This window comes from Daktulosphaira vitifoliae, unplaced genomic scaffold (assembly GCF_025091365.1).
Source record: "Daktulosphaira vitifoliae isolate Bord-2020 unplaced genomic scaffold, ASM2509136v1 Scaffold_3, whole genome shotgun sequence".
NCBI lineage: Eukaryota > Metazoa > Arthropoda > Insecta > Hemiptera > Phylloxeridae > Daktulosphaira > Daktulosphaira vitifoliae.
The window spans coordinates 33,631,242-33,659,146 of NW_026099574.1; the positions used below are offsets into that span (position 1 = coordinate 33,631,242).

The window sequence follows — 27,905 nt, forward strand, 5'->3', positions numbered from 1 at the left end:
GATAATACAACCTGCTGGACACCTAGAGATGATTAATCCAACAGGGAGCTGACGGCGACACACACACACACTATAATATACGGGGTAGCGAAGTTAAGTTAATTATCAGGCAAAAGTAGTGATCGCGAAGATGGTAAAATGTCAACTGTCGTAGGGATATCTTATTATGGCACATTGGCCGTGAATTGCAAAAAGTGTTTATGTGTGCAGTCCGCCCTCCTGTTAGTATTATTGTATGTCACTGTGTTAATTATATATATATATATATGTCTATTAAACGGTACAACGATGTTATGGGAGACAGAGATATGGGCACATGCAAATGTGATCGTATCAATAGTTTAGAAAATAGGTTCCTCAAAGCCATTTTTCTTGAGTGAAAAATCATTTTGTTTTAGCTTCGATGCGAAACTGAGAAGGTATTAATTTTACTATGATGCGTTTATCTATTTTTTTTTTTGTATGTCACTACTTTTTTTCAGCTCTCAATGGACCGTTTTTTTTCAACGATACGTCAAAAAATCACAAACCGAATCTAATTGCAGATATTACTCTCAAAAATGTTTCCTCATTCCCCATAAATGGTGAAAATCCCCCCAAAAGTTACAATTCTTAAAATTGGTAATTTTGATATTTTTCATCTAAAAATTTCCACAACTTTTTGAAAAATGAATGAATCAAAATAGTTTTTTTATATTGAAACCTTAGATATTTTTCTTTCATTTTATGTCATTTTTTGGAAATCTAACACATAACATGCTCATAGAAAGGGATTTAAAATAGCAACTTTTTTATAAATATTAAATTTTTCAACATAACTTTTGAAATTGTTTCGGAAATACTGTGTCCTTTAAATATATATCAAATTAAAGCTTATGTCATGTACTATAAAATGAAAAGAAACAAAATGTCCCGACGAGTTATCTTTTATGTGCTAAATAGCTTACGTAGTTAAAAACATGCTTTTTTTGTGTTAAAATTTTTGTTTTTCGATTTTATTTTTTCCACTTTAATTGCTCTAACTTTTTTAAAAAATGTATAGATATATAGATCAACACAAATTTTTGTTTCTAAACATATTATATATACCTCTTTCATCTGACATACTTTTTTTTTTAATCGGGCAATTTCCCCTTATACAGTGGGCATCCAAAACTTGAACATACGTATAAAAAGTAGGACTTTTTCAACTTTAATTTGAAAATTTTCTAGAAATATTTCGTTTTTTTAACATATGTTATATTAAAGCTTACATTATGTACTATAAGTTAAAAAAAAAAATTGTTCCGAAAAAATCAATGTTATTTTAATATTTAAAACTGCTATAACTTTTTGAAAAATGAACGAACCAACACAATTTTATTATATAAACACCTTACGTATTTTCTTTTAAATTTATATAAATTGTATCATAATCTGACCCTTTACGAGTCCACTTTTGGAGATTCAAAATAGCAACTTTTTTTACAAAACTCAACTTTTTCAACTTAGGTTTTGTAAATGTTCCTAAAATACTGCATTTTATTTGATAAATTCATACTTACAATTTCGATACACGTTTACCATAGATTTAACAAAATATATTATAATTTTAGTTTCGATGCGAAGCTGAAAAGGTATTAATTTTACCATGATGTGATTTTTTTGTGTCTGTTACCACTTTTTCTCAGCTCTCACCGAACAGATTTTTTTCAACGATACGTCAAAAGATCATAAATCATATCTAGTCGAAAACATTACCCTCCAAAATTGAAAATATTTCCCTCGTTTCCCGTAAATGGAGGAAAACTCCAAAAAAATTATAAATTTAAAAGTTGCTAATTTTCGAAATTTTTAAAATTTTTTTTACTAAAAACTGCCATGACTTTTTCAAAAATGACCATATCAATATATTTTTTTTTTATATAGATGACTTATGTTGTTACCTTTCATTTGGTATATTTTTTTCATGAATCTGACCCTTTACCTGCCCACAGGGGGGGATTTAAAATGACCACTTTTTCACAAAAAATTTACTTTTTCAACTTAAATTTTGAAAGTGTTCCGGAAAGTCTGACACTTTTATATATATCTTAAATAAAAGTTAATGTAATTTACTTTATTATGCGAAAAAAAAATTTCGGATTTTATTTTATCTTCATGGTCAAAACAGACATCAAAGTTAATAAAAAAAATACGATTTTTTGTTTATACTAAAACCTTAGATATTTCCCTTTTATTTGATATCATTTTTTTGAAAATTTAACACTTAACCTGCTCACTGAGGAAGATTTAAAATAGCAACTTTTTCACAAAAAATTAACTTTTTCAACTTCACTTTTGAAATTGATTTTAATCACTGTCAGATATCATTATACTTGATCCAACTATGCCACGTCACCACTGTGCCGCGACCCCACTATGCTGGGTTTTTTTATATTTTCTCCATAAAAATTACAATACTAAATTATTGACAATCAATTTCATGCTAAATATAATTACTATAATTAGTATTTATTCAAATATTATCCTTATAAATAAAGAAACTACTAATCAGAAATAATAAAGGAAATAGGAATTAATTTTGCTTTTAGTATAATATTATATAGTATAATACATCAATTTTTTAAAATTAAACACATATCTTTAGATTTGCATCGAAGCATTTTTTATGCTAATGATTTTAATCACAGTCATATTAAATCAATTTTGGACTCAACTATGCCACGTCCCCACTGTGCTAGGTTTTTTTTTTTTGTGTCTGTCACTACTTTATCTCAGCTCTCACTAGACCGATTTCTTTCAACAATACGTCAAAAAATCACAAATCGTATCTAGTTGAAGACATTACCCTTAAAAATTGAACAATTTTTCCTCGTTCCCCGCAAATGGGGGAAATCTCCAGAAAAATTACAATTTTTAAAATCATTTTTTGTCATTTTATTCACTTTTTTTTCTTAAAACTTCCATAACTTTTTCAAAAATCAACAAATAAACATAATTTTTTTTTATATTAAAACCTTAGATATTTACCTTTTATTTGATATCATTTTTTTGAAAATCTAACTCTTAACCTACTCACGGAGGGGATTTAAAAAAGCAACTTTTTTACAAAAACTAACTTTTTCAACTTAATTTTTGAAAATGTTCCGGAAATACTGCGTCCTTCAGACATATATCAAATGAACGCTTTTTTTATGTACTATAAAATGAAAAAAAAAATTTGTCCCGACGACCTATCTTCTATGCGCAAATGGCTACCGTATTCAAAAATATGCTATTTTTGTGTTAAAATCCTGGGTTTTGTATTTTATTTTATTTTAAAATATCTTATAAGGGCAATACGCTGACTTTGATGAATATTTTATAATTTAATTGACATAGAATAAAGTTTATAAGACATAAGAAATTAAACTTATTAAAATTTTTTTGACTTTTTTAAAGTAGAAAAAGTAAATTTTAAATTTGAATCAGCTTAAATTGCTAATTTTATCATGCGACGAAAAGTTGCCGAATCAGTAACACTTGTGTCTTTATTGGTAACGGTACAAGGTTCAAATCCCCTCTGTTCAAATCAATATTTTGCATTTTTTTTGAGTTAGAATAAAATGTTCAAATCATTTGATATTTATCTCATTAAAATTCAATAACTTCAATAAATATAAAGGATCCTATCACTATAGTCTCCCCTTGTGAGAAGAAATTTATATTCATGTTAATATTATTTTACTATGTGGTTCTTTTTGTGGCTACGATATATTTTGCCAAACATCACTAGACCTACTATTTCAACGATACGTCAAATGACTACAATTCGTATTTAGTTTTAGTTATTACTCTTAAAAATCGAAAAAATATTCCTTATTCAAATAAAAAGTAACTTAATCAGCTTTTTCCATACAAAAAATTTAAATCATTCATTTCTAATATTCTTAAAGTATTTATTGTCGAATTAGATTTGATATTATATAATTTTACTTTGAAATTTATTAATTTTTTAATTTATTAATTTTTTTATTCTATTTGTGTGTGCTACTACCAGTCTATAACATTCCAAATTTTTTCGTAACATGTTGCTATATAAATCATAAATCTAAAAAAAAAAAATGATTTTTAGTTTCACCTGAATTTAACAATAGATGAAATAAAAAATTTACTGTAAATAGTAATTATAATATTCCCTAACTGAATATTAATCTTAACAATACCATTTTTTCTATTTAATAATGTCAATTTCAAACTTGCAAGTTGAGCTAAATGTTATGGTAATAAATTCATTTTTTTTTTTATTAAAACTTTCACTTTAAAGGACACTAAAAAATAGGTTCAAAATGATTACTTTTAGCATATTAAAAATCAACTCAATAATAATTTGAAAACAATTAATTTAAAAAATTATATAATATATAATTAAAAGAATTACTAATCTGGGTATAATTAAGGAAATAGAAATTGATGTTGCTTTTGTAATTATCCATCAATCTTTTAAAATTAAACACTATCTACAGATTTGCATCGAGCGTTTCTTATGATAGTGATTTTAATCACTGTCAGATTAAATCTATACTGCCAACTATGCCATGTCCTCACTGTGCCGTGACCCCACTGTGCTGGGTTTTTTTTTATAGATGCATGATGTCTCTACTTATCATTTGGTATATTTTTTTTTATAAATTTGACCCTTTATTTGCCCACGGGGGGGATTTAAAATGACAACTTTTTCGACTTAACTTTTGAGATAAATTAAAGCTAATGTGTAATATACTTTATTATGGAAAATTTTCAGACTTTATTTTGTCTTCACGGTGAAAACAGACCACAAAGTTAATAAAAAAAATTCGATTTTTGTAAAAAATTTTTATATAACTTATGAAAAAAACCCAGCAGTGGAATCGCGGATAGTGTTTAATTTTAAAAAATTGGTGGATTATTCCAAAAGCTACATGATTTCCTTATTTATATCCTGATTTCAAGTTTTATGATTTATAAGTGTAATATATAAATATATAAATGGAAATGGTTTTATTTTAAAAAAGTGTGTAACATAAAAGAAGAATATAAATAGTACTCATCTTAAAAAAATTATATTGAACCATACATTTTTCAACAAATTAAATAGCATAATAAAATTTAAAAAAAACCCAGCACAGTGGGGACATGGCATAGTTGTGTCAAGTATATGATATCTGACAGTGATTAAAATAATTATGATAAGGAACGCTTCGATGCGAATCTTTAGATAGTGTTCAATTTTAAGAAATTGGTGAATTATTACAAAACCAAAATTAACTCCTATCTTTTGTCTATTTTTGACTATTATTTGTACATAGAAGATATATCGTCAGGTTGGGTTGTCAGGAAAATCAAGACAATTTTTTTTTTAACTTATAGTACCTAACATATGCTTTAACTTAACATATATTTAAAAGACGCATTATTATCGGAACATTTTCAAAAGTGAAACTAAAAAAGTTCTATAACTTTTTGAAAAATGTATGGATCAATATAATTTTTTTTTATAGATATATGAGGTATACTTTTACATTTTCTATACTTTTTTTATAAAGCTATAATTTTTTATGATGTAAATGGTTACTTACCTAAAGGGGGATTTAAAATGACAACTTTTTCAACTTAACTTTGAAAGTATTCCGGAATTACTGACACTTTTATAAATATATCTTAAATTAAAGTTTATGTACTATACTTTATTATGGAAATAAAAATTTCGGACTTTATTTTGTCTTCATGGTGAAAATGGCTAACGTATGCTATTTTTGTGTTAAAATTGTCAATTTTATATTTTACATTTTTAATTTTATAATGTTATATCTTATTGAAAATTATATGGTTCAATACAATTTTTTTATGAGAAATAATATTTATATCCCTCTTTCATTCAACATACTTTTTTTTGAATAACACCATTTCCCTTTATATATTTTAAATATATATATATATTCATATATTACACTTATAAATTTTAAAACTTGTAATCAGGATATAAATAAGAAAATAGGAGATCTTGTAGCTTTTGAAATAATTTTTTAAAATTAAACACTATAGATTTGCATCGAAGCGTTTTTTATGATAGTGATTTTAATCACTGTCAGATATCATTATACTTAATCCAACTATGCCACGTCCCCACTGTGCTGGGTTTTTTTTTTTTAACTAACTTAGAATTATGAATATAAAACAACTCACATAATGGAAATTTTACAAAAAAATAATATTGTCAATGTTTATGAGTCTTAAAATTCATTATTACTAATTTTTTTATTTTTACGTATTAGCTTCGATGCGAAGCTGAGAAGGTATTGGTTTTACTAAAATTTGTTTTGTTTTTTTTATTTTTTTTATTTTTTTTTATTTTTTGTCTGTTATCATTTTTTCTCAGCTCTCACCGAACCAATTTCTTTCAATGATACGTCAAAAGATCACAAATTGTATCTAGTCGAAGACATTACCCTCAAAAATTGAAAAAAATGCTCTCGTTCCCCGTAAATGGGGGAAACCTCCAAAAAAATTACAAATTTAAAAATCGCTAATTTTCGACATTTTTTCAATTTTTTTTACTTAAAAGTGCCATAACTTTTTCAAAAATGAACATATCAATATAATTATTTTTTATATCGATGTGTAATATCATTACCTTTCGTTTGGTATATTTTTTTCATAAATTTAACCCTTAACCTGCCCACAAGGAGGGATTTAAAATGACAACTTTTTCAAAAAAAATTAACTTTTTCAACTTAACTTTTGAAAATGTTCCGGAAGGTCTGACACTTTTATATATATCTTAAATTAAAGCTAATATAATATACTTTATTATGCAAAAAAAAAATTTCGGACTTTATTTTATCTTCACGGTGAAAATGGCTACCGAAAGCTATTTTTGTGTGAAAATTTTCGAATTTGTATTTTACATTTTTATCTTTATTATGCTATAACTTTTTAAAAAATGTATGGATCAATACAATTTTTTCATGAGAAGTAGTATTTATATACATCTTTCATTGGATATACTTTTTTTTTTAATCAGACTATTTCCCTATATATGGGGGGGCTTCAAATATAAAAAATGCATATAGAAAGTAGAACTTTTTCAACTTAACTTTTGAAAGTGTTCCGGAAGGTCTGACACTTTTATATATATCTTAAATTAAAGCTAATATAATGTACTTTATTATGCAAAAAAAAAATTTCGGACTTTATTTTATCTTCATGGTGAAAACGGACATCAAAGTTTATAAAAAAAATACGATTTTTGTAAAAAAATTCATTTTTATATTTTTAACTTTATAATGCTATAACTTTTTGAAAGATGTATGGATCAATATAATTTTTTTTTTATAGATGCATGATGTCTTTACCTATCATTTGGTATATATTTTTTTTATATCTGACCCTTTACCTGCCCACAGGGGGGGATTTAAAATGACCACTTTTTCACAAAAAATTTACTTTTTCAACTTAAATTTTGAAAGTGTTCCGGAAAGTCTGACACTTTTATATATATCTTAAATTAAAGCTAATGTAATTTACTTTATTATGCGAAAAAAAAATTTCGGACTTTATTTTATCTTCACGATGAAAATGGCTACCGAATGCTATTATTATGTGAAAATTCTCGATTTTATTTTTTACATTTTTAACTTTATAATGCTATGACATATTGAAAAGTGTATGGATCAACATTATTTTTTTATGAGAAATAATATTTTTTAATAATCCCTTTTTCATTCTACATACTTTATCTTAATTAGGATATTAATAATGAACTAGCAGATCATGTAGCTTTTGGAATAGTCCACCAATTTTTTAAAATTAAACAGTATCTAAAGATTTGCATCGAAGCGTTTTTTTTTTATAGTGATTTTAATCACTGTCAGATATCATTATACTTGATCCATCTATACCACGTCACCACTGTGCCGCGACCCCCCTATGCTGGGTTTTTTTTCATTTTGTGCTCTGAAAAACGCTTATTTTGTTATTTATCAAAGTTTGATTATCTTTCTAGATTTATTATATTATGATAAGTTCATTAATTAACATTTACATATCCAACCAATTTTTCTGTATTATTTTTTTGGTTAGGAAATAATTTATTTCTTGGTCATTATTTATGCTTTTTGATTAATATTTGACTACCATTAAATTATGTCTAAGTTAAAAACACAACAGAATCAGATTTTATTAAAGCATAATATTTTCTGATAATTACTTATGATTTGTTAAACGAATTCTTTCTGCTCTTCATTTGTAATTTTCAGAATCATCCTTGGATAAGGGAGAGCCAGAGGCTCTATACTTACACACAAACCTCTAGCAGGCTAATACTAATATTATTTATTACCAAGCTATAGTATATATATATATATGGAAGGCAAGTGGGGCAATTGCCCCCAACCACGTTGTCAAATGACTTTTAGCTTCGATGCGAAGCTGAGAAGGTATTAATTTTACTATGATAAGTTTTTTTATTTTTTTTTTTGTGTCTGTGAACGCTCAATCTCAGCTCTCGCTGGACCGATTTTGATGAACAATATGTCAAAAGATCACAAATCGTATCTAGTCGAAGACATTACCCTCAAAAATTGAAAAAAATTCCCTCGTTCCCCGTAAACGGGGGAAATCCCCCAAAAAATTACAAATTTAAAAATCGCTAATTTTCGATATTTTTTCAATTTTTTTTACTTAAAATTGCCATAACTTTTTTAAAAATGACCGAATCAATATAATTTTTTTTTTTATAGATACCTTAGATAATTACCTATCATTTTATATATTTTTGTGAACATTTGACCCTTTAACAGCCCAAAGGATGGGGTTTCAAAATGGTAACTTTTTTACAAAAAATTAACTTTTTCAACTTAACTTTTGAAAATGTTCCGGAAAGACTGACAATTTTATATATACCTTAAATTAAAGCTAATGTAATATACTTTAATTTGAAAAAAAAAAATTTGACCTCTGGACTTGTCTTCATGGTGAAAATGACTACCGTATGCAAAAATATGCTATTTTTGTGAAAAAATTCTTGATATTATATTTTACATTTTTTAACATTATGTTGCTATAACTTTTTAAAAAATGCATGAATCAACTTTATTCTTTAATGATAAATACTTTATATATACTTCTTTCATTCGACATACTTTTTTTTAAAATCGAACATTTTCCCTTTATACTGGGGGGTTGCAAAGTTTTTAAAATGCGTATAGAAAGTAGAACTTTTTCAACTTAACTTTTGAAAATGTTCCGGAAAGACTGACACTTTTATATATATCTTAAATTAAAGCTTATGTAATATACTTTAATTTGAAAAAAAAAAATTTGACCTCTGGACTTGTCTTCGTGGTGAAAACGGACATCAAAGTTAAAGAAAAACGTACGATTTCCGTGAAAAAAATCTCGATTTTATATGTTATATTATTTAATTTATATTTTATATAACTTTTGGAAAAATGTATGGATCAATATTATTATTTTTTTATAATAAATATTTATATACTCCTTTCATCTACACGCTTTTTTTGTAAATCGGATCATACCCCTTTAACAAGGGGGGTCAAAACTTTAATCATGCGTATTGTTACTATGATATTTTCAATTTAATTTTTGAAAGTATTCCGGAAATACTGACACTTTTATATATATCTTAAATTAAAGCTTATATAATATACTTTAATTTAAAAAAAAAAATGTGACCTCTGGATTTGTCTTCACGGTAAAAATGACTACCGTATTCAAAAATTTGCTATTTTTGTGTTAAAATTCTGGGTTTTGTATTTTATTTTATTTTAAAATACCTGACAAGGGGACTACAGATTTTCATAAATATTATATAAATAAAAAATTAATATAGCATAGAAAGTTAAACTTATTTAAATTTGTTTGCTTCTTTTAAGTCGAGAAAAATAACTTTGAAATTTGAACTAGCTTAAATAGCCTATTTTTTCACCCGCCGGTAGCGACGTACGGTTGCCGAGTTGGTAAAATTTATGTTTTACACGCTTGGGGTACGAGGTTCCAACCCGCGTATGACAATACATTTTTTGCATTTTTTCTTTATTCTTTTTAAGTTAGTATAAATTTTTAACTCATTTAGATTCAATAACTTCAATAAAGATCAATGATCCCATCACTTTAGTCGCCCCTTGCAAGAAGAAATTTATCATTCATATTAAAATTATTTTACTATATTTTAAGTTTTAGCTTCGATGCAAAGCCGAGAAGATGTTTTTTTGTGAATATCATTTATTTTCTCTGCTCTAACTTGACCTACTTTTTTCAACGATACGTCCAATGACTACAATTCGTATCTAGTTGAAGATATTACTCTCAAAAATTGAAAAAAAAATTCTAATTTATCAATTAAACAGTTAGTTATTACATCGTCTCCATAAAGACAATTAAAATCATTAATTTCTAATGTTTTCAAAATATTTATTAACGAATGAAGTTTGCTATGATAGGTTTCAACTACAAAATTAAATCATTTTACTTTGTAATTTAATAATTTTTTTACTCTATTTGTGTGTGCTACTACTAGACTATAATATTACAATTTTTTTTTGTAACATGTTGCTATATAAATCATTTCTAAAAAAAATGATTGTTTTTTCTCCTGAATTAACAATTGATTTTTACAAATATAATCAAATTTTATAATACACTCAATTGAGTAAATCTTTTTAACAACTTTGTTTTGATTGGTACATTTAGTTAAAGTAAATCATTAAAATTAATTAAGTTCTCAATATTTCAATTATAGAATCTTTTCAACAAACAACAAAAGTTCCTAGGAAATTATTACTATTACTTCTATTTAAGTTATCTATTACCACAAAAATGCAAAAAAATATTGAGCTTTTCTGATAAATTTACAATAAATAGTAATTATAAAACTTTCTGACTGCATATTGATCTTAACGATACAATTTTTTTAATTGTCATAAAATTTTCTATTTAATTATGTCAATGTCAAACTTACCAATTGAGCTAAAAGTTATGGTAAAATAAATTTTTTTTTTTTATTATAAACATTTACAACAATCAACTTTAAACGATTAACAAAATAGGTTAAATATGTCATTTTCCTTATTTTTAACTTATTAATAATCAAATTAATATTAAATATTATATCAAATCAGTATTAATTTAAAACAATTTTTTTTGTTCTTAATTATTTTTTTTTATATGTAAAAACTATTTTTTAATAATATTAAAACTTAGAAGTTATAGAAAAAGTCTAATTGCACATTTTAAAACATCGCGAAAAGTTGATTTAGAATAGTATATTTTTGTTTCTGATGGAAGTTCCTTGTAGTCCAGTGTATAAAACTTATAACTTTGTTAATTGTTATAACTTTATCAAAAATGACCAAATCAGTATATTTTTTTTTATTTAGATGCATGTCTTTATCTATCATTTGGTTTTTTTTATAAATCTAACCCTTTACCTGCCCACAAGAGGGATTCAAAATATTAACTTTTTTTTTTTTAGTTAAAGTAAATCATTAAAATTAATTCAGTTCTGGATATTTCAATAGTAGAATCTTTTTAAATATCAAAAATTACTTAGAAATGATTACTATGATTTCTATTTAAGTGTTCTATTACGATAAAAATGCAAAAAATAATGAGTTTTTCTGATAAATTTACAATAAATAATAATTATAAAACTTTCTGACTGCATATTAATCTTAAAAATAACATTGTTTTAATTCTCATAAAATTTTCTATTTAATGATTCATTCTAGTCAACGAAGGAGTAATTTTGCAGAATAGCAGAAAAAATTCCCAACAAACTTTTTTTTTTTTTGTTTTAATTAGGCAATTGGTGGATTATTCCAAAAGCAACATCAACTCTTATTTCTTTAATTATATCATGATTAGTAGTTCTTTGATTTTAAAATATAATATATGAATATATACTAATTATAATTATTAAATTTAGTATGAAATTGATATTTAATATTGTAATTTAAACGGAGAAATTATAAAAATAATAAAGAAGTTATATTTTGCTTTACTTTTACGTGTATAAAAATTTAAAGGGCTTGATACAATAATTTTCAATAAAAACTGTTTGTTACTATAAAAAAATGCACTGGACTACAAGGAACTTTCATCAGAAGCAAAAATATACTTTTCTAAATCAAATTTTCGCGTTGTTTTCAAATCTGCAAGTAGACTATTTCTATCACTTCTAATTTTTTATATTATTACTAATTATATATATAAAATAATAATTAAAAGAAAAAAAAATTTGTTTTCAAATTATTACTGATTTGATTTTTAATATGTTAAAAATAATCAGTCCAAATTTTCAATTTTAACCTATTTTTTTGGTTCTTTAAAGTTGATGAAAAATTTTTGATAAAGATTTATGAAAGTTTATAGTAAAATAAATTGAATATATTACCATAACTTTTAGCTCAATTACAAGTTTAAAATTGACATCTAGGCCTGTCAACAAAGGAAAAATTGCGGAAAAAATTTTGTTTTTTTAAAAGTTGAATTAAAATATGTATAATGACATACTAATAGTCCTCAAGATTGGAATTGAGCTTTTTTTTTAAATCCTCGCAAAAGTTCAAAAATATGAGCTTTCTTAATTTTCTCAAAAAAAAATATTTAACTTACAAAAAAAAGTTTCGCACAAAAGTTGTTTAAAAGACAATTATAAATAAAAATATAATCTTATATTTTTTCATTTAAACAAATATTTTTCGAGTTACATTACATTTAATATGAGTAATAAAATTTATATTCCATTTTTTTCATTTTACGGTTACTTTTTATCATGTTATACTTACATTAGACACAATGTTATAAATGCATATGTGTGTATGTGTGAGTTTATTTATTTATTGTATCATTAAAGTGTAGTGTATATTGAGATACAACCGATAGAGTAGGTAATTGATTTGACGCTATATTATTTAAACCCAACTAAACGCTAAATTGTACATTCCGAAATAACAATCATATTATGTCAATTGCCACCGGAATATCTGGTAATATTTTTCTTTTTCTTTGCCTTAATCCCAACTACTTGGGGTCGGCCACCCTTATCCTAAGCTTCCACTTGACACGATCTCCCACATCTTCTACGCTCACATCAGCTGTCCTCAAATCGCATTCAATAGCATCCCTCCATCTCTTTTTTGGTCTTCCTCTATCTCTTCTTCCTTCAACATTCATTTCTATAACTGTTCTTACAGCTTTCGATTCTTCTTTCCTCATACCATGACTAAACAATCTAAGTCTATTTTCTGTCATCTTATCCACGATTGACGCAACACCTATACTTCCTCTTATATGCTCGTTCCTTATCCTATCTTCTCTAGTCACTCCACTCATCCAACTAAGCATTCTCATCTCTGCTACACTTATTCTCTGCTCTACTTTCTTATCAACCGCCCAACACTATGAACCATACATCATAGCTGGCCACACAATTTCATACTAAATTTAAAAACTATAATTAGTATTTATTCATATATTATATTTTAAAATCAAAGAACTACTAATCAGGATATAATTAAAGAAATAAGAGTTCATGTTGCTTTTAAAATATTTCACCAATTTCTCTAAAGGAAACACTATCTACAGATTTGCATCGAAGCGTTTCTTATGATAGTGATTTTAATCACTGTCAGATATCATATATACTTGTCCCATCTATGCCTCGTCCACACTGTGCCTCGACCCCACTGTGCTACCGTTTTTTTATTTAATATTTTTAAATATTTTATACATATATATCACTATTATTCATATTTGTAAAATAATATTTTTCTTGTCAATGGTATAATAACTTATAATATTTATTTAAAATCGTAGTATTCATTTTTCTATTTTTAAATGTTTATATACTTTTTATGTCCATTCATTATTAGGGTACCAACTTTAATTTTTTTGATGGTAACATACATATTTAACTGTATCATATTATAGAAAATAATTGGTAGTTAACAACTTTTGAAACAGTTGTTTTGGACTTATAAATATTTTATACCTGTGTGAGAGGGTAACGCTGCAGTGTTATGTAATGATAAAAATAACATAAGCCACATCTCACCTCCAGTCTACATTTGAAAATTTTAGTAAATTCCAAAATACTGGGTCAAAAGTTGTTGTTATATAATAATATACTCCAGTAGGGCCCATTATAGTCCAGTCATAGCCATAATTGTGATTTTTAAGGCAGATAGTAATGGTCAGTGTCGATATTAGATATGATTGATGTGTATAACTGCACAGTACGCCTCATAAAATAAAATGTGTTAAGATATTATCACAAGTTAAAAGCTTTTTTTTTTGCTAGTTACTTGAAAAGTCATACATTTTAAAAATTGTGCACAGTGTGCCAAAGGTTTGAAACTGGCATTGAAAGTAGTACACAAATATAGTGACTAATTGCTCATGTTAAAAACATTATGTTTATTAAATTCTTACATAAATTTTAGAAGGTGACAAAATCGTAAATTTGATCCTGATCACGTATGAACATAACTAAGGTTACTATTACACTTAAACAGGGGAGAGAATATTAGATGTTAATACTAAAAAAAAATATTTGGATGGATTTTAACCCTTTAAATTATAATCTTTACTTAATTTTAATACCATCTATATCTGATTTTAATTTTAATTGTCTTTAAAAAATAATAAAAAAAAAAGTTATTTTAACATTACATGATAAAAACTTTAGTTTAAGTGTACGCCCAAGGGGTCATTTTGAGAGCGATTGCTCATCGTGATTACTCAATGGCCCATGAAAATTAGGTATTTTTTTAATACAATCTGAAAGGACTTAAAGAGATCCCAAATTTTATCTGATCTCCTCTAAACAAAAAAAAATGTTCAATATTACAAATAAATATATTTTAGGTTAAGAATTAAATTAGATGGATAAAACAACTATTCAAATTTCACAATTTGTAATAACTCTTAAAGTTCTAAATATAATCAAATAATTATATTGACTATAGTCACTGATTAAGTTTTTATTTACTTGACTTATATTTTTACAATTAAATTAATATTGGAGAAGTAATTGAGATTCATTATAAAATATTTGAAATTTGTTATTTGTTATTATTATAAACATGGTTTCATAAGATAAATTGAATTTTTAATAAAATATATATTAATAAATAATAAAATTAGATATTAAAAAAGAAGTAACAATTAATAAAAATATAAGTAATGGGTAATTTTATAATTTAAGATTACTCATATTTATTAACAAGGTCATAGAATTAATATTTAATAATTTTATCAAGTAATAAATAAAGTATTTAGTTTAATTTGTTTTTTTTTTTTATAAAACAAATTATTTTATTACAAATGAATTTTTACTTTTAGTATACTTTTTGTTTTTAGTTGATAATTTTGGCTCAGGTTCTGTTGAGTTAAATACTAATGGAGTAGATACTCTAAATATAGTTGGCACCATTGTTGCTAGTATCCCAAATACTTCTTCCGATATACCCTACACATATATTTTTTAATAAGAATAAAAACTTATGTTATGTTAATTAATTATGACTGGTTGATTATACTAACTTTTGGTACTAGAAACTGAATTGTTTTTAGCTCTGAGCCTCCTAAGGATACTGACTCAATCATAAATCCTTTTACACACTTCAAAACTAATTCTGCTCGTTTTTGGCACCATGGAACTGTCATATCCTATTATTTTAATTTAATATGAATGCATGAAATTAAAAGTATTTAATTATTTCAAAATATTTCTTATATTTTAGAAAATATTTTAAAAAAATTTGAGCACACTCTCTCCCTTTAATACTGCCCAGTATATTCTTACTTCAGTCATTTCGTGATTCAAAAACAATGGAATAGTTATCATGGTTATATCATATGAACATGCAGCTTTTAGTATGTTTCTTAATCCCAAAATAACAGGGTGCCTTGAATTAGTATCTGCTGGAAAATAATTTTAAGCAAATTATAAAAACAATTAATCATTAATTAAAATATTCAATAATGAGGCATATGTATTTACTATTTTAAAAAATAGTAAACACATATGTAAATAATTGAATAAAAAATTAAGAATAAATATAATATTGAAAACAGAAAGCTGTCATAAGTCTACGCTGTAAAGATTCTTCATTTTCCTATACATTTATTAGTTTTTGTGACTTATTATCTTTCCCATGTCACACCTCAATTGTACCTGATTTTAATGAGTCATCAATAACCATATGAAATATAAGATGAACAGAAGCAAGATTGGAATGTTTTGTTATATATACATCTCCACATTGTAACAACTTCGATTTATTACGTCGAGCCTATAAAAGATGTTCAATAAAATTGAAAGAAAATAAATACTAAATAATGATACAAGTTATTATAATAAAGTGATTTGTATAATATTACACATTAAAAAACGGTAGCACAGTGGGGTCGAGGCACAGTGTAGACAAGGCATAGATGGAACAAGTATAGATGATATTTGACAGTGATTAAAATCACTATCATAAGAAACGCTTCGATGCAAATCTGTAGATAGTGTTTCATTTAGAGAAATTGGTGGATTATTCCAAAAGCAACATCCACTATTATTTCTTTGATTATATCCTAATTAGTAGTTCTAATTAGTACTAATTATAATTAATACTAATTATAATTATTAAATTTAGTATGAAAATAAAAAAGTAAAAAAAGTTTAATAAGTTTAATTTCTTATGTCTTATGACCTTTATTCTATGTCAATTAAATTATATAATATTAATGAAAGTCAATATATTCTCCTAATAAGATATTTTAAAATAAAATAAAATACAAAACCTAGAATTTTAATAGAAAAATAGCATATTTTTGAATACGGTAGCCATTTGCGCATAGAAGATAGGTCGTCGGGACAAATTTTTTTTTTCATTTTATAGTACATAAAATAAGCTTTAATTTTATATATGTTTAAAGGACGCAGTATTTCCGGAACATTTTCAAAAATTAAGTTGAAAAAGTTAGTTTTTGTAAAAAAGTTGCTATTTTAAATCCCCCCCCAATGAGCAGGTTAAGTGTTAGATTTTCAAAAAATGATATCAAATGAAAGGGAAATATCCAAGGTTTTAGTATAAAAAAAAATTATGTTGATTTTTGAAAAATTTATGGAAGTTTTAAGAAAAAAAAGTGAAAAAAATGACATAATTTATCGATTTTTAAATTTGTAATTTTTTTGGAGATTTCCCCTATTTGCGGGCAACGAGGGCAAATTTTTCAATTTTTAAGGGTAATGTCTTCAATTAGATACGATTTGTGATCTTTTGACGTATTTTTGAAAGAAAATGGTCCAGTGAAAGCTGAGAAAAAGTGGCAACAGACATAAAAAAAAAAACATCATAGTAAAATTAATACCTTCTCCGCTTCGCATCGAAGCTAAAAAAAATAGTTTCCAAATTAAAATATAACTGGATTTAAAAATTAAATAAATATGTGTTGGACCTTATATTTGTTATAAGATTTCTAATGAATGAAGATGTGTTTAATTACTTTTAAATTAAGATTATCAAGATAACTAAAGAAATATGTTATAAATAGTTATAATTATATTCATAGGCTTTTAAAAAGAGGGGTATGGTCGATGGTATATTTAAAAATTATGTTTAGGCTTCCAGAAAGCTTTTAAGAACAAAGTAGTGGGAAGGTTCACCCTTTCAATATACCTCATTATTATAGTTTAATGTTTATGAGGATATATGTCACTGGTTATGGGGGATAAAATCCCTCCCATGATAAAAAAAATATATGATTAAAGTGAGAAGCTAAAAAACTAAGCAACTATACTATATTATTTATTTAAAGAGATAATTAGGATAGTAGGTAAGCAGACCTAGGTCCAAATTGATAAATTTTTTTTATTGCATAATTTTACAGACACTTAAGAAAAACACCAAACAAGTAAAGAAAATGTTTAGATAAGCTCTTGTTTTTATAAAAAAATGCATTTGAAAAAGGAAAATATTATATGACTAATACAAAAATTACATTTTTGTGTTCCCTCTGAAAATGTTAAAGACGAGTGTGTTTTTACTTATTCACTGTCAATTAGAGTTTTTGAGGTTAACACAAAAATTTAGTTTTCAGAAAATATTTATTTTTTTGAGTTAAGCTGAGTTTTAACCTGTTATTCACAGGTAATAAAACAGTAATTAAAAATGTAGAGAATTATTAGTTAGAACTCATAGCTTTAGCTCTATTTAACAAATATTTAAAGTTAAAAAAAAAATCCTAAATACATTGATAACTAGAGATTTTAAAATTAAAGAAGTTTAGTATAAAAACAATATAGCTGTTTTTATAGAAAAATACTTTTTACAAATAAACTTACAAATTTAATTTAAAATTCTTATTTTTGATTCTTAACCTTAACTCTAATCTAAAGTAAAATATTTCTCCCATTTCTTTTTTTTTTTTTACAAAATCTTTTACACTTAGAACAAATAAATTTGTTTGTATTAGATCAGCTATAATTGAATAAAATGTACTATTGAAATTATAGCTCAGGAAATAATAATCATTCTATATTTATCAGCTAACTTCAAATAAATTCAAAACAATATATTTAGGTACATTACACCTATAATGATATTATATTACCTGCAACTCAGGTGACAGAAAGTTACTAATAGGCCCTTTACATTTACGATTTTCTACAGCTACCTTGAGATCAGATTTCATAGTTTCTAATTGATCTTGAAGTGATGCAAAATGAAATTCAGTACTACCTTCACAAATGTCAAAAAATTCTAAAAAAAATATTTTATTTAATATTTATACAGTACTTTCCATTAATAAATTTATTTAGCAAGTAAAAATTCAGACATTTGAAGTATGATTATTGTATTCATAATATGGTAATATTATATTATATCTAATTTTTAACGTTGCCTGTAACATATACAATACTTGACTTTAAAGCCTTTTAAGAAATGCAATTTCTACCTTGTCTACAATAGACTGGAAAATTAGACATTATATAAAATGACTGGGCAATGTATACCATGTTGAAATTTTTGAATGTAAAAAAATTTCACATTGAAAATTTTGATTAAAACAAAGGCCCAATTTCAATATTAAAAAAAAAAATTGTACAAGTTTAAAATAACAAATATACTATTTTATAGAATAATTTAATTCATTTAATAGGAACAATAATTTTTTAAAAAATGTGGAGTTGGGCTCCAAAAAATTATTTCATTTAAAAAAATTTGTTCTTTTATCCATTTTTTACAAAATATATATATATATATAAATATATTAAATGTCATTTAACATATTTTTTTTTTTAATTAAGCTGTTAAAATTATTTATTTACTGTTAATACTATACCTTTTGCTAGACCAGAATAAAAATCTAAATTATTTGTATCAGTAAAAAGAACTAGACCTTTTAAATCATGAGAATATAGTTCAAGAACTGTTTGTAATCGTTGGGGATGATGCATTATAGTACTAAAACATATAAAAGTATTTTATAAATTAAATATCAAAATAATTATTTATATAAGTTTTAATTAACAAGCATACCCATTTTCATCTAATGTAATCCGTAAAAGGTCTAAAGTATCTGCTGACATTATACGAATATTGTGAGTAGATTTCATTTGAGATCCAAGATGTATGGTAAAACTTTCCTCTAAATCATACAAAGATGAGTTAGAAATAGTGAACTCATTAACAATTGATCCAATAGGAGAGTTTCTAATACAATAAATAGTAAATATAAATAAAAAAATAAAATATTAGTGAAAACAATATTCATCAAAAAAATTCTTACCCAATTGGAGAAAAGATACCATCTGTTCCTTGCATTTCTTCAACAGTTTTCATAATCCATTCTCTATAACCATTACGTTGTTCTTGTTTTAATGTATCCAATTTACTATTCCATTTACCCTTAATATATTAAAATATTATAAGAATAGTAAAATGATATACTTATTTTTGTACATACTTGTATTAAAGTTTGATCATCAAAATGCTTCAATGCTAAAGCATTTATATCTTCTTCATTACTATATTTATTTAATCCTTCCATAGCATAATTCATTTCTTCAGTTTGACTAAAGATATATAAATATTAGGAAATATTATATATATATAAGCTTAATGGTTTTACAAAGTTGGCAGATAATATAATTAATATCAATCACCAATTAGTATTTAATTACTCTAAGTACTTAAAATACAGTAATTTAGCTTAAAGCTTATATTAGGCTCACAAATATCTTGTAAAAAATAGAAATAATTATTAATCCTTATTTTGGTTTTTTTTACTTTTATGCATATTTTTTATGGTATTTAAATTGTAAACAATAAATTATATATTAAAGCAGTAGTGGTAAAAATTTTTTTAGCAATTAATATACGAGTAAGGATTAACATGAAATAATAAATAGTAATATTTATAATTAAAATTTTAAGAAATTAGTTTTTAAAAATTTTCCAAAAATTTTAATTTGTTCACTTATACTTTTTTAGTAAATTGACATTCAAATACATTTATTCATAAACCTACATTTTTGTAACAGATAAAATTTGTCTTTTCTTCCTTGTAATAATATCTTGTACAGCTTGTGCATAGCCATATTCTATATGAAGTATTGCATCTAAAGACGGTCCTGAATGTGCTAATTTGTGAAATGCCGTTGCAAACAGTTGATCATTACTTGCCCCCCTAATATTACTGTATGTTACAGTTTCCTACAAAAATTTATATAAGATATTATTAATGAAGAAAATACATGACATTTAATAGAGTTTACTTCTTTGAAAGCTTTTTCCCAATACTTCACTATGTCTTCTATCTCTATTGTTTCATTTTTAATACAATCAATAGCATCATAAGTTAAGCAATCATTCAATTTTTCAGAATGATCATTTATAAACATCTCTAATTTTTTAATAATATCTGTAATTCAAAATTTGTTTGAATTTTATCACATTCATGAGAGTGTAGTAGTTACATTAAATAATAACTTTATTTTTAACATATTATTTATTTTACTAACCATCTAGAACATATATTGGCAAATTAAATCCACTTATAATTCTACATGCCAATTCATTAATATTTCCTTCAAATGGAAAATCAATAGGTACTTTAATTTTATAATGACCAGAAATTTTTAGATTTGAATAAGTATAAATAAAATTTTCTACAAATTTTTTATTTGTTTCTTTTATTTCACACATTTCACAAGAAATAAATGCTCAATTAAATTAATAATTAATATTAAGTATTTACCACATATTTCAAAGTAAAAAATCAGAATTTTATAAATAATAAAACTACTAATTTTTAATTAATAAGTTTAAAATTTAAATGTCAGAACCATTCTTCTGACAATTGTGTTATTCTTATCTATAAATATCCTTGCATTATCAACTCTGCATATTTAGGAAAGTCAGATAATGTAAATTAAAAATAAGTTATTAGTAGATAACATTCTTTTTATTATTGTACAATGCTTAGGAAAAAATGCATATCTCTTGTTATATTGAAATAATATGATAGTCTTTAATTAGTCTAAGAACCGAAATAATTTTGGTTTATGATAATATTTTTTATCAAGTTAAATTAGTTCATCTAAATTGAATTTTATTTATTACATGTTAAAAAAAGTATAACAGAATACAAAAATAATTAAGAGACCATCTTTAAAACTAAATTTAACTTAAAATTTGTCTACATGAGTTTTAAAAAAGCTTTATTTGATATATGTTTAAAGGACGCAGTATTTCCGGAACATTTTCAAAAATTAAGTTGAAAAAGTTAATTTTTGTAAAAAATTTGCTATTTTAAATCCCTCCCAATGAGCAAGTTAAGTGATAGATTTTCAAAAAAATGATATCAAATGAAAGGAAAATATCTAAGGTTTTAGTATAAAAAAAAATTATGTTTATTTGTTCATTTTTCAAAAAGTTATGGAAGTTTTAAGACAAAAAAATGACAAAATTTACCGATTTTTAAATTTGTAATTTTTTTGGAGATTTTCCCTATTTGCGGGCAACGAGGGCAAATTTTTCAATTTTTAAGGGTAATGTCTTCAATTAGATACGATTTGTGATCTTTTGACATATTTTTGAAAGAAAATGGTCCAGTGAGAGCTGAGAAAAAGTGGCAACAGACATAAAAAAAAAAAAAAAAACATCATAGTAAAATTAACATTGAAGCTAAAATGAAAAAATATATAGGTTGGAGTGTTCTAAAAATTTATGTAGTTATTAAATGTTTAGTTTAGTTAAGGTTTTAAAAGCGATTTTATAATACAATCATTATCCTTACAAATTCAATATAGGTTACACATTTTGTTCCTAGCCCCAATTGAAATACATTTCCATCAAAACAAAAACGATGAAATATGAGCGTTCTGAAGGTTTAGTCTAGGGAAAAATACAAATGAAACCTTTTTTAACTATCCTTTCAAAACTCACTTTAATCATATATTTTTTTTATCATGGGAGGGATTTTATCCCCCATAACCAGTGACATATATCCTCATAAACATTAAACTATAATAATGAGGTATATTGAAAGGGTGAACCTTCCCACTACTTTGTTCTTAAAAGCTTTCTGGAAGCCTAAACATAATTTTTAAATATACCATCGACCATACCCCTCTTTTTAAAAGCCTATGAATATAATTATAACTATTTATAACATATTTCTTTAGTTATCTTGATAATCTTAATTTAAAAGTAATTAAACACATCTTCATTCATTAGAAATCTTATAACAAATATAAGGTCCAACACATATTTATTTAATTTTTAAATCCAGTTATATTTTAATTTGGAAACTATTTTTTTTAGCTTCGATGCGAAGCGGAGAAGGTATTAATTTTACTATGATGTTTTTTTTTTTATGTCTGTTGCCACTTTTTCTCAGCTTTCACTGGACCATTTTCTTTCAAAAATACGTCAAAAGATCACAAATCGTATCTAATTGAAGACATTACCCTTAAAAATTGAAAAATTTGCCCTCGTTGCCCGCAAATAGGGGAAATCTCCAAAAAAATTACAAATTTAAAAATCGATAAATTATGTCATTTTTTTCACTTTTTTTTCTTAAAACTTCCATAAATTTTTCAAAAATCAACATAATTTTTTTTTATACTAAAACCTTGGATATTTCCCTTTCATTTGATATCATTTTTTGAAAATCTAACACTTAACCTGCTCATTGGGGGGGGATTTAAAATAGCAACTTTTTTACAAAAACTAACTTTTTCAACTTAATTTTTGAAAATGTTCCGGAAATACTGCGTCCTTCAGACATATATCAAATTAACGCTTTTTTTATGTACTATAAAATGAAAAAAAAAATTTGTCCCGACGACCTATCTTCTATACGCAAATGGCTACCGTATTCAAAAATATGCTATTTTAACAAATTTTTTTTTTTTTAATTAAACACTATCTACAGATTTGCATCGAAGCGTTTTTTATGATAGTGATTTTAATCACTGTCAGATATCATCTATACTGGACCCAACTATGCCACGACCCCACTGTGCTGGGTTTTTTTTTTAATATTATTTCTATAAGTGTGGTCTCTAAAATGTTAACACAATATATTTAAATAAATATGATAACCAGCTAAATTTTACTTTGAATTATTTCATAATAACTCATGTTATTTTTAAAATGACCTTTGAAAAATACAAAGAAAAAAACATAAAACAGGAAAAAAAGCAAGTAAATAAATGTCCTCATTTATTTAGAAAAATCAAATATAACATCCAAATTAAAGGAAGCTAGTTGTTGGTCGACGAACAGAGAAAGTATTGTAACGACGACGTTTACCCTCAACACGATGAGGCAATGGAAAACGAATATCACTGTCGTGGAATTGTTTAACATGTGGTCTTCTAGTATTCTTGGCCTTTACTACTTCTACTTTGATAATCTAAATCAAATAAATATTATTAAATAAATAGAAATTATTAGAAAAAAACCTTTTAATTAAAACAAAAAGTTTAGTTATTGGACTATAGCCTTTATAATATTAAGCCATATTGAGTATAATATATTATAATGTATTCACTTAGCATATAAAATTTAGCAACAAACTCCAGTTATGGATTAATCACTTGGTACAGAGATTATATAGTTATATAAACTCTTTTAAATAGGTCATATAGACTTCAACTAAGAAAAGCTAAAAACAGTTCATTTTTTTGAATGTAGAGTGAAGTAAAATAATTTTAAACAAATGAAGAATTGTAAATTCATTATTTATTTTGAAATATAAAACAGATACTACTTTAGATTGAAAAATTTAAACCTTGAAATTTTCTTATTTTGAACCAGAAAAATTATATTAATTCTGTAGTAATGATTTTTGCTAGTCTTAAAAAAATTAAATTTAACCTCTCCTAAAAATTATGTATTTATTAAAATTATTAATGCAAATTAAAATATTACCTGAATAGAATGGGCTCTAGCTCTGTGTCTTGCTCCCATATCTCTGTAACATTTTGTGACAGCACTAGCAACTGTTGTATCTCTATATTCACGGTACATGTTATGCGTTCCTGAACGTGAATCATAGCGTAGCCACACTCCAAAATTTTTAATTTTAGTAGGAGATTTATCTGGAACCTAACATTAAAGGTTTAAAAATTAAATTATTCATTTTATAACAATGAATATTAAGAACATAATAGTTTAAGAGCAAAGACGTTTAATGCTTTATATATGGATTATTTTATTATTTAAATATTAAAAATAAGGAAGAAAGAACTAAAGTAAATTAAGCTCCTAAAAAAATTAATTTTAACATTAAAATTATTTGAATACTCAAGCATTTATCTTAAGGGAAAAAAGTTTTTAAATTACTAGGAACTAAATACATTAAGATTAAAATGTTTTAGTCAAAAATAAATAAAATACAATAAATAATATTACATACTTCCTTCAATGATACAATTTCTCCAGTACTTTTCTTAAACTTCTTTAACTGTCTTAGAAAATACCAAAAACGAGATTTAGCTACAATACGATCTGGAGCAAAAATTCTCATTTTATACAGAGGCGTAGTTTTTTCTTTTTCGGTAGGTAATTTTCGACCTATTACCTCATACTCCTTCAACTATAAAAATAATAAATTAAGTTATAATTCATTCAAATTCATATTGAAGATTATTAATTAGAATCTAAATTTCAATAATTATAGCCACATGTGTTGAATAACTTCCAGCTCACAAGATATACTTAATAAAAATAAAAGTTCTGTAAGTGTTTTTCAGTAACACATTAAGACAAATTTTGTAAGTAATTAATTTCAGAATTAACTTACATCTCCTTTAGCTTTCATTTTGATGACAAACTTTAAAACAATGTAAAATAAAAGTTCAAATAGAAAGATATTAAAAGTAGAAGACGATTTGATGATCAAACATAACCTAAATAAATTAAAATGTAACATATCATTGAATTTCATGGATGTTATAACAGTGGTTATTGAGGTTACATATAAGTAACTACTTTACATGTAACCTGTTCCGTGATAATATAAAGTTGGTTAAAAATGTTTACTCGTGGTTGAAGATCTCATTTGAACTGTACTTAAAAAATATCGACAATTTTTTTTACTGAGTTATTTTTAAAAGCAAATAATAGACTTGATAATACGGAACAATCAATGAAAACGTAATGCGAAAATTGTATGCTCTTTATATTTGAAGGGTATTTGATTACCTAAAATATCTTGGCATTAATTTATTGATATCACTTCTTCTGATAACAATCTTTATTTTATATATTTTAAGTTATAAATAATAAAAGTTTTATAGTTCTCTTGACTCTTGTAATTTATGCAATTTTGACTAATTTTTAGTTGATTTGTATATAAAATTAATTTTAATATATAATTTTTAAAAATTTTTGTTTTTGACATTCTTAAATTAGATAAATTACTGAATTTTTTAATATAATAGTATATGATGATTATACTGTTATGTTATATAACATTATAATGTTTATAACATTAAATATTTTGTCATTTAATATTACAGATCTACAGTTAGGACATATAATAGAGTGTTTAATTATATAAAGATAAATTTACCTTATTTTGAATGCTTGATCTTGTTAGTATTAATAATTGTTCAATATTTATATTGAATATGATTACAATTTTATTTGATTAATTACATTTAAGGGATATAATAAGTTATATGCATAAGCTTATCAAAAATTATTATTACTCAAAAGGTTTTCATATCGTTTAATGAGTAACTTTTCATTTCGAGTTCAATTCCTGGATATTTTTGAGGTTTTTGGCACCAATTTCAAGTTAAATATAAAAATTAATTCTTGAGATTGATAATTGTACCAGTTATTGGCAATTTTTATGTTTTACATATAATAATCATTTTAAAGTTTGAAAAAATGTATCATACTTTCTTTAAAAACTATAATTAATTAAACAATTTAATAAATTATTCATAGTTAATCAATTACACAGTTGCCAAAAGATAATTGCATTTTTTTTACTTCAAGACAAACCAGAAATATTTGAAGCATAAAAAAACGGAAGAATGTCTTTAGAATGTTTTACATTTTTATCATGAGAATTATTTAAAATTAATTATGAATAATAATAATTATAAAATAATTAAGAACTTTAGTTAAGTTATCGTTTCCTAGAGGCATTTAATAAATACGGCTACATATTTAAAAATTATAATATTATTTTAGATAATTCAAAATGCTAAATTTCTATATTACATAATACTATAGTATCTTATTTCAATAGAATTGAAAGGATATTTGGATACGGTCGCTTAGGTTAGAAATTGTGAAAAAAAATTAAAAATAACTCAAATTATTCGTGTATTGAGTTTACACAATCTATATAATCCTGTGTTTTACATCCAAGTCAATAACACCATTATTTTACACAACTGATCTTAAATACTTAAAACTTTTCATGTCCTTTATCACATCCTCACTTATTGCCGCTAATCTCCTCATTTCACTTACCTCTTATTCTTTTATCTAATTATTCAATTATTATCCAACTTTATTCTTCCCACTAAAAACTATATCCTCTATGTGCTCTTTCATATCCTCTGTTCTCATTACCTTATCCATCTCTATCCAAAACATTACCTTGTCAATTTCATAACATCCTACTTGTGGTGCATAGGCGTTTACTACATAGAGCACTTATATCATTTTTTTTTTTTTTATAAATATATTTATATTTGTATTCCATATTTATAATTATTCTATGTTCAATAAACTATTTTTTTTTAATATTCTCAAAGTATTTGAATAATCTTTAAGTATCCTAAAATATATTTTTATTAATATTCAAGCATTTATTCTAAGTACAATTTCAAAAAATTTTCAATTATTTATTGTGAATACCAAAAAAAGTATTTTTACAACAACATGTATCTAAATAATTTATTTTTTATCCCTTCATGGTCAAAAATCCTAAACTTTTATTTTATTCAATGGAACCCTCTATTTTTAGTTTAAATATAATAGAAAAAATAATATTTCAAACAATTTTGTTCTTATAATATTTTAGTTTCGATGCAAAGCTAAGAGATATTTTTTTACTATGATGCGTTTATTTTTTAATTTTTTTTAATAATACTTAACAAAAAAAGTATTTTTACAACACCGTGTACTTGAATTACAAATCAGAATCTTATTTTATATATTATAAATATAAATTAAAGAATAATATATGAGTATCATTGTCTAACAGAGTCCTGACCCCGTGTTTCCCTCTCCCATAAATTCATTATCTATCGAGTATTTTTGAGGTAGAAAGGTGGATAATAAGAAAAAAGCATAATATACATATAATCGACAACAAAAATATCTTTTTAGCTTCGATGCAAAACTAAA

General features: G+C 24.6%; 2 protein-coding genes across 3 annotated transcripts; both read right to left on the minus strand.

The window, feature by feature from the left end:
• Nucleotides 1-14,405: 14,405 nt before the first annotated feature.
• On the minus strand, nt 14,406-21,249 carry LOC126900586 (protein C12orf4 homolog). Of its 2 annotated transcripts, none has more exons than XM_050676405.1 (12): nt 21,044-21,249; nt 20,798-20,943; nt 20,551-20,735; nt 19,987-20,095; nt 19,810-19,928; nt 19,560-19,733; nt 19,363-19,484; nt 18,631-18,779; nt 16,202-16,319; nt 15,830-15,945; nt 15,568-15,693; nt 14,406-15,493 (listed from the first exon to the last, which is right to left on the minus strand). In XM_050676405.1, the coding sequence occupies exons 1-12, from the start codon at nt 21,225-21,227 to the stop codon at nt 15,335-15,337; spliced, it is 1,707 nt and encodes a 568-aa protein (XP_050532362.1). In that variant the 5' UTR covers nt 21,228-21,249; the 3' UTR covers nt 14,406-15,334. The 2 variants fall into 2 exon arrangements, with proteins under 2 accessions (XP_050532362.1, XP_050532361.1); XM_050676404.1 differs by having other exon boundaries at nt 15,830-15,948; nt 21,044-21,247.
• Nucleotides 21,250-23,733: 2,484 nt separating this feature from the next.
• Nucleotides 23,734-25,441, minus strand: LOC126900607 (60S ribosomal protein L18a). Its single transcript, XM_050676447.1, has 4 exons — nt 25,336-25,441; nt 24,949-25,128; nt 24,462-24,638; nt 23,734-23,943 (listed from the first exon to the last, which is right to left on the minus strand). The coding sequence occupies exons 1-4, from the start codon at nt 25,351-25,353 to the stop codon at nt 23,782-23,784; spliced, it is 537 nt and encodes a 178-aa protein (XP_050532404.1). The 5' UTR covers nt 25,354-25,441; the 3' UTR covers nt 23,734-23,781.
• Between the last annotated feature and the right edge of the window lie 2,464 nt (nt 25,442-27,905).

What these genes read in the sequence shown, in the direction of transcription:
- LOC126900586 (XM_050676404.1), bottom strand. Translation starts at nt 21,227, where the DNA reads ATGTGTGAAATAAAAGAAACAAATAAAAAATTTGTAGAAAATTTTATT. An exon ending in GGGAAAAAGCTTTCAAAGAA is followed by an intron (nt 20,736 to 20,797) that starts GTAAACTCTATT and finishes AAATTTTTGTAG; the next exon opens with GAAACTGTAACATACAGTAA. An exon ending in ATGATCAAACTTTAATACAA is followed by an intron (nt 19,929 to 19,986) that starts GTATGTACAAAA and finishes TAATATATTAAG; the next exon opens with GGTAAATGGAATAGTAAATT.
- LOC126900607 (XM_050676447.1), bottom strand. An exon ending in AAATTGTATCATTGAAGGAA is followed by an intron (nt 24,639 to 24,948) that starts GTATGTAATATT and finishes CTTTAATGTTAG; the next exon opens with GTTCCAGATAAATCTCCTAC. An exon ending in CTAGAGCCCATTCTATTCAG is followed by an intron (nt 23,944 to 24,461) that starts GTAATATTTTAA and finishes TATTTGATTTAG; the next exon opens with ATTATCAAAGTAGAAGTAGT.